The 6,552-nt window shown below is 63.0% G+C and overlaps 1 protein-coding gene across 1 annotated transcript in view; it reads right to left on the reverse strand.

The window, feature by feature from the left end:
- PLEKHH3 (pleckstrin homology, MyTH4 and FERM domain containing H3) overlaps window positions 1-6,546 on the reverse strand; it is an 8,324-nt gene extending 1,778 nt beyond the window's left edge. Inside the window, exons 1-9 of the mRNA XM_008068237.2 lie at window positions 5,939-6,546; window positions 3,949-4,004; window positions 3,509-3,588; window positions 3,206-3,397; window positions 2,963-3,120; window positions 2,733-2,853; window positions 1,368-1,674; window positions 699-906; window positions 332-468 (exon numbers count right to left, since the gene is read on the reverse strand). Coding sequence (XP_008066428.1) covers window positions 332-468; window positions 699-906; window positions 1,368-1,674; window positions 2,733-2,853; window positions 2,963-3,120; window positions 3,206-3,397; window positions 3,509-3,588; window positions 3,949-4,004; window positions 5,939-6,100 — 1,421 coding nt within the window. The 5' untranslated portion in view covers window positions 6,101-6,546. The remainder of the gene's footprint in view (window positions 1-331; window positions 469-698; window positions 907-1,367; window positions 1,675-2,732; window positions 2,854-2,962; window positions 3,121-3,205; window positions 3,398-3,508; window positions 3,589-3,948; window positions 4,005-5,938) is intronic.
- Window positions 6,547-6,552: the final 6 nt, after the last annotated feature.

Below are 6,552 nucleotides of genomic sequence, written 5' to 3' on the forward strand. Positions count from 1 at the left end.
GTCCTCCGTCGCCAAGCTACAGAAGAGAAAAGGGCGCCATGTGGAGGAAAACGGGGGGTGGGGGGGGACCGGGGAGGGAGGGAGGGTTCCACAAGGAGCCTGCAGCGAGGGACAGGGCAGGGCCGTCTGTTGAGGGTGGGGCCCGGGCCCAGTCGACCGCGGAGGTGCTCCTAGAAGTCAGACTGCAAACCGCCCGCGGGCATGGACCCGTCTGTCCGCCAGCAAACGCACAGGGCGAGTGGCAGACGCTGGAGAGATGTCTGCGCAGCCACTGGCCGAAAGCGTTCAGTGGACGGGTTACTAGAGAGCAGGGCTGGAGCTGGACATTTACTTCTCAAACCTGGTGAGCACGTCGGCCACGAGGGTCCCACCAGCCAAGGCTCGCTCCTGGGCCCCTCTCTGCTCGTACAGTGCGAATGCGTTGCGGCTCCGGGCCAAACCCAGCCGCCCCACCAGTTCTCGAGCCACCTAGGAGAGAGGGAGGAGGAGGGGGAAGTCAGACCACCCAGAGGTCTTGCCAAGCTTCTGGGAGGGGCTGATCCAGCTGGAAGGGGTCTCCAGGTCCTGTCTTCACCACTCCCTCCCTTACCAAAACAATCTGAGACTAGGGCAAACCTAGGGCAGAGGAACCGGGAGAGTCTGGTGTGAGAAGCTGGAAGGGCGGGCTGGGAGTGCCTGGGCCGTTCCTCGGGCCTCACCTCCCCTGCTGTGGTGTGGGAGTCGATGGCCACGGGGCAGGCCCCAGCCCCGGGACAGTGCACGGTGCACAGCAGCTCCTGCCGCTGGCTCAGCGCGGAAATCTCTGCCAGCGAGGGTACCAGCTCTCGGCCGCGCGTCCGGCCCAGCGCTTTCCGGATGAAGCGCGCATACTCCGCCATTTCCGAGTCCGGGAGTGCCCGCTCGGTCCTGAGTTTGGGGAACCCAAAGATCAGTGCTTCTCCCCCTTCCTATCTCATCACCCCCCCACACACACACACACAACACATACACACTACACACACACTCACGATCCTTGAAGGCCTCTTTAAATCTGTCCTTGCGTGCTCTCCGCTGAAATTCCAAATCCAGCCACTTTACTTTGTCTAAGCCCTAGCGCTGGCCTGCATCAGCCCTTGGAAGAGCAGCCTTCTAAAAATTCCTCTGCCCAAAGGGGGCGCCTTATTGTAATTCACCGGCTAACACACGGGACACGAGCTTGTAATTCCCGCAAAGACACTGTAAGTCGCACCGTCAGCCCTGGCCTTGGGCAAGTCCTTTCCCTTTTCTGGATCTTGGTGCATCTACCCAACCTTTTGGCAAAGGCTTTTCACTCTCTCCCAGCCCTGTAGCTCCCCTGCTCGGCCTTACCTGTACCCCTCCCCTCTCACCTCTCCAAATGGCCCAGGAGGTGCCCCCGGACAGCTCCCCCAGGCCGGAAGGTGCAGCTCATGCACGTGAGGAGCTGCCAGTACCGCAGGGCTGCAGGGTCTTGGGTAGCGGGGAGCCCCGGGGGGCCCGCAGGGCCTGAGGTCTGCTTAGCCAGCTGCAGGAAGAGTTCATCCTGGAGCGCAGGCAGGTCTCGGCAGGTTTGGAGCACACCCTGCATCAAGGGCCCAGGGCGCCGTGCTCCCTCCAGTGCCTGCAGTGCCAGGAACAGCCGCACAGCCTCCTCGCGCAAGGGTGCATAGCCAGGACCTGTGATATGGCAGGGGCGGAGGGACGGTTTGGAGAGGGGACACAGAGCTGAGCCCTGGGAGGAAGGCATGAACCAGGAGAAGGTCAGAGGGAGTATGAGGGGAGAGGGACTGGCAAGGAGGGAAGGAGTACCAATGACAGGAAGAGTGAAGGGGAAGCCATGGTCCTATGGAGCCAAACTCTCAAACCCTGTCCCCCACGAATTCCTCCCCCATCCCATTAAGCCTGGACTCTGGGTAAGGCAGAGAGACAGACTAAGAGACGCAGGTTCAAATCCCAGATTCTGTGACTGGGTATTATGGGCCATCACCATGGGTGGAACACAGGATGGACTACATGTCTGAAAGCAGAACTCTTCTCCTAGCACCTCTAGTCCTCTGGCTTCAGGACCTGGGCCAATCACTACACCATTTGAGGAGACGCACAGCTGAATGAGGACAGCACGTTCTCCCAAGTGATGGCCTTTCTACCACTTGTAAAGGCAACAGGACACGGACTTTAGAGTACAATGAGCTGGGTACAGTGGCTCATGCCTGTAATCCCAGCACTTTGGGAGGTGGAGGCGGGGAATTGCCTGAGCTCAGGGGTTCCAGACCAGCCTGAACAACATGGCAGGACCTCATCTCTACGATAAATTTAAACAATCATGCCTATGGTTCCAACTACTTGGAAGGCTGAGGTGGAAGGATCACCCGAGCCCACAAGGTCAAGGCTGCGGTGGCCCTGAGCCACTCCACTCCAGCCTGGGTGACAGAGTGAGACTCCAACTCAAAAAAAAAAAAAAAAGAGTACAGTGAAAAAAATAGAAGAGAGTGTACAAACCCCCTGTGAGGGAGTATCAGTGGTCAGAATGAGACCCATAGAGAGGTGTCTGGCTTCCACCTTTACATGGCTTCTCTGCCCCCCATCCTGGCCAGCTTCCAGCCTCACCTTCATCCTTTCCTTTGAACAGTGAGGGGCTACTAGGCCCCTTACACACCTGCCCGTGAAGGCATTCAGATTCTTACCTCTCACCCACCCCATTCCATCCAGGGGACTTGGGCCATGGGACCACTCACCTGGGGCGCTGACTCCATAGGGCAGGGGTAGGAGTGGGGCATACAAGGCTCCACTGGTGTGTCTCAGAATTGGATTCCGCAGGTAGATGAGAGCAACAGCCTCTGGGTCCCCACAACTCTCCTAGGGTCCAGAAGGAGGATCACCGAGGTGGGGAAGGGAGTTCCGTATGAGCCCAGAAAGCTCTGGAGTCCACCTCTCTCCTGGCTCTCGCGGGAGTCCACTCTCTCACCTGTATGTCCCTGAGCAGCAGCTGGGTGGGCGTCTCCAGTGGGGCCTTGGAGGCGATCACTTCCCGCAATGCTGCCCCCCAGCGCTCCGCCTCGGCCTGGCGTGGGGAGCAGAGACGAACGCTGTGCTTCCGGCCAGACACAGTCACTGACCACAGACCTGGGGAAAGAGAGACCGCAGAGGGCAATCAAGGCCGGCTGGAACCCCTGCCTGGGAAGGTAGGAGGGTTCCCTCAAGGGCTCACCGGTCTCCTTGGGCCTGCGCTCTGGGCCGGTCACCGAGCACAGACTGGTGAGCACCAGGCTCCCAAGGCGCCGCGCCCCCTTCCCACTGCTGCTGAACTGGTCCAGGGAGTCCCGTGTGAGCACGAACCAGGCTCGGCGCGGGGACAGCCAGGGCCGTGCACCCCCTCCGCGGGGCTCGCGGTAGAGCCACCCTAGGGGAGGGGGGAGAGGGGGAGGGAAGGGGCATCAGCAGAAGGAAACATTATCCCCTGGAGGGTTGAGGCTGGGGGCCTCCAGAGTGCACGGAGGGTGGGGGTCTCTACCTTTCACAACGACGTCCGGGTCGTCCTCCAGCAGCCCCTTCTCTGGGATGAGACTCCACGTCTCCTCCCAGCTCTGCAGCCTGGGCCAGAGGGGAGGAAGGGTTGGGCGAGGCTGCCGGGCCTTCGCTTTGCCTCTAGGGGGCTCCTCAGTAGGGGCTCCCCAGACTGCAAGGGGTGCCTGCTTCCAAGGCGGGCACCCCTCCCCCAGGCTGTGGGAACCGACGGGCCGTTCTGACCTCGCACCAGAAATAGCCCGGACCCCCCTTCCTCCCCGCACCCCTGGCCAGACCGCCCCCCCCACCCCTGGGACCCTGGCCAAACCACAGCGTCCGGCGTAGGGCCTCTCCCTTATTGCACAACCGTGAGGGAAGACGGCAAGGATGGGGGTCCCGGGGGACGGGCTGGGGTCTCCAGGCTAGGGACGCAGGGGCGTGGCTCACCTGTTGGAAACTGGCCCGCTCCTCACCGGCTGAGTCAGCGTCACGTCCAGGGGACCCTGGGGAGACAGGCAGGGAAGTTTTCAGGGTCAGAGCCCTCCCCGAGCAATGTCCGTACCTTCTGCCCAGGGGATTGAGGAGGGTGTCAAGGAATGGGGTCGTGGCTGGGGCGGAGCGCTTGGGCTTGTCCCTCCTGCCGTTTTCTACAGATAAGCCCTACTGAACAGCACGAGCTCAGAAGCCAAGGCTTTTTGGCTTGTGCCCTGTGGTTGCTACCCTTTGAAGATAGGGTAGCAGCAGGGGATGAGGCCGGGTTGAAAGAGCACTGGGCAGGGAGTCAGGAGACCTGGCTTCTAATACCAGCTTCACCACTAGTTCACTGTGGAACTTTGGGCACCTCTCCTCCTCTCTGGGCCTTACTTTCACCAGTTTTGAAACAGAAAGGGTGCACTCGCTCTGGCAGGCTCAAAGTCACCCCCTGCTCCCCATTTTCCCTTCACCCACTCAGCCTCCTGGCCGGGCGGACAGGTTGTGAGTGTAGAGGTGGATGAAGGGAAAAGGGACCTCTTCGCCATCCAACTGTCTCCAAGAGCTTCTTATATTCTCCCAGGGCACTCAGCAAAGAGTAGAGACCCAGCCCCTCTGCTGGGGCCCAGGAGGGCAGGCCTAGCATTGGCACTGCACACCACACACCCTCTGGAGGCAGGTGTAGTTCGCTTTTGCCCTCCCCACAACCCCTCCCCCACCCCCTGCCCTGGAACTTCAAGTGCAGACTGGGGTCTGAGGGAGGCCACCAACCCGACTCAGAGACCAGCCAGGCGGGAACTGTGCCACCTTCACATTGCGCCCAGGCTGCTAGAGCCAGGAGGGGGAGGTGGGGGAGGGGGGTCAGGGACACCTGTCCCCAAGCTCCAGGGAGGGGGGAGTGGAGGTGGAGCATGGAGGCAATGGCCTGGTTGACAGAGCCAATCCTGCCCAGGCGGGACGCTTGGGGGTGCCTGGGTCCTGCAGCTTCCCTAGGTGGACATCCACCCTTTTTGTGGAGGGTCTGAGTGGGGCTCTCAGCCCCGCCACCCCAGTAGCAGATACTGACCACCCTCTTCGCACTCCCCTCATCACAGTCCCCTGCTTCCCTCCCTCCCTCTATATTTATCCACCCTCCGCCTCCGCCAGGTGCTGGCGCCGGCCCCAGCCGGGCACTGAGCCACCAGGCCTGCTGGGGACCCCTGAGTGGGGGATGGGAGCCTGACCTGGGCCACAGCACACAGCAGTCTGGTGGCCGTGTACAGGGGAAATAGGGGAGGAGACTCGGGATAGAGGTCTCCAACACCAGTTGTGCCTGTTGCCCCACGGAGATATTGGACAAGACCAGGCAGCCGAGTGTCCCTCACCATCCCCTCAGGGATTTCCCAAGAGCCTTACCAGGGAAGGCCCAGAGTTCAGTCCTGAGTGGCCGGGTAACGATGAGGGGGCCTCAAAGAGCCATGGTCCCCAGCTCCCTCTCCGCGGGGTCCCGGCTAGGGACCCCGATCCTAGGATGCCTTCTCCCCCTCGCCCAGGTCCCCGCGGCGGGAGCTCCCGCATCTGGCAGCACAGGCGAACTGGGAGCGGAGGGGACCCAGGCGCTCGAGCCGCCCAGCCGGCCTCACCACATTCCTGGGCGCTGGCGGAGGCGGAAGGAGACGGGATGGGACGCAGACTCGGTGAGGAAGGGAGAGGCAGGGCCAGGTCGGGCCACGCGTGACGCCTCCCCTGCCTCAGGGCCCCCAGCAGGTGGACAGCGCTCAGCGTGCAGCGCGAGGCCCACAGGCACCTCCTGCGTAGGACTGCTGCGCCGGGAGCTCCAGGGGCTTCAGCCCCCAGGCAAAGACTTCCCCCACGTCCCCGATTAGCCCAGCGCGCGGCGCTGCGCTGGAGTATGGCGCGGGGTCAGGAGGGACGGCCGGTTGGAGAGAGAGTGGTGGAGACGGGCTCCAAACCCCCCGGGACTTACCCTCCCGCCGCCCGCTGGACTCGGGGTCCGTAGCTCAAAGGTTTCCTCGTCCTCGTCCTCGTCCCCGTCCCCGCTAAGCTCGCCGTCCCCGTAGTCCCGGTGCAGAAGAGTGAAGCCTCGACGGCAGCAGAGGAGCCACCACAATCCCCCGGGGAGAGGCATCCGGGCGAGGAGCCGGAGAATGGGGGCGCGGACAGCCGCGGCCGAGCAGCGGGGAGTCGGGGAAACTGGCAGGGCTCCGAACAGAGCAGGGGGACGACGAGGTGGGGGGAGGAGGAGAGAGAAGGGGACAGGCAGGAGGCAGTGTCCGGAGACGCTAGGGTGCAAGGGGAAGCTAGCCAGAACCCGAGGGGGGCTCGGTGTCGGGCCCCCCAGATGGGGAGGGGGAAAAGCGTCCAGGGCCGGGGAGAGGAGGGAGCAATGTCCGGAGCTGGGAAGTAGTGTCCGTTGTAGTGTCCAGCCCTGTGGGGGGCAGTGTCCGGTGCAGTGTCCGAGGTGGGCAGTTGTCCAAGCTCCAGGGAGGGTCGTGTCCGGTAGGGCGTCCGGTGGCCGGGGCCCGGGCCGCGCGCGCTGCGCTCCCTGCAGCCCCGGGACTGGCGCGCTGGGGGCGCGAG

The sequence above is a fragment of the Carlito syrichta genome, unplaced genomic scaffold, assembly GCF_000164805.1.
Source record: "Carlito syrichta isolate Samal-C Ts95f unplaced genomic scaffold, Tarsius_syrichta-2.0.1 Scaffold309898, whole genome shotgun sequence".
Taxonomy (NCBI): domain Eukaryota; kingdom Metazoa; phylum Chordata; class Mammalia; order Primates; family Tarsiidae; genus Carlito; species Carlito syrichta.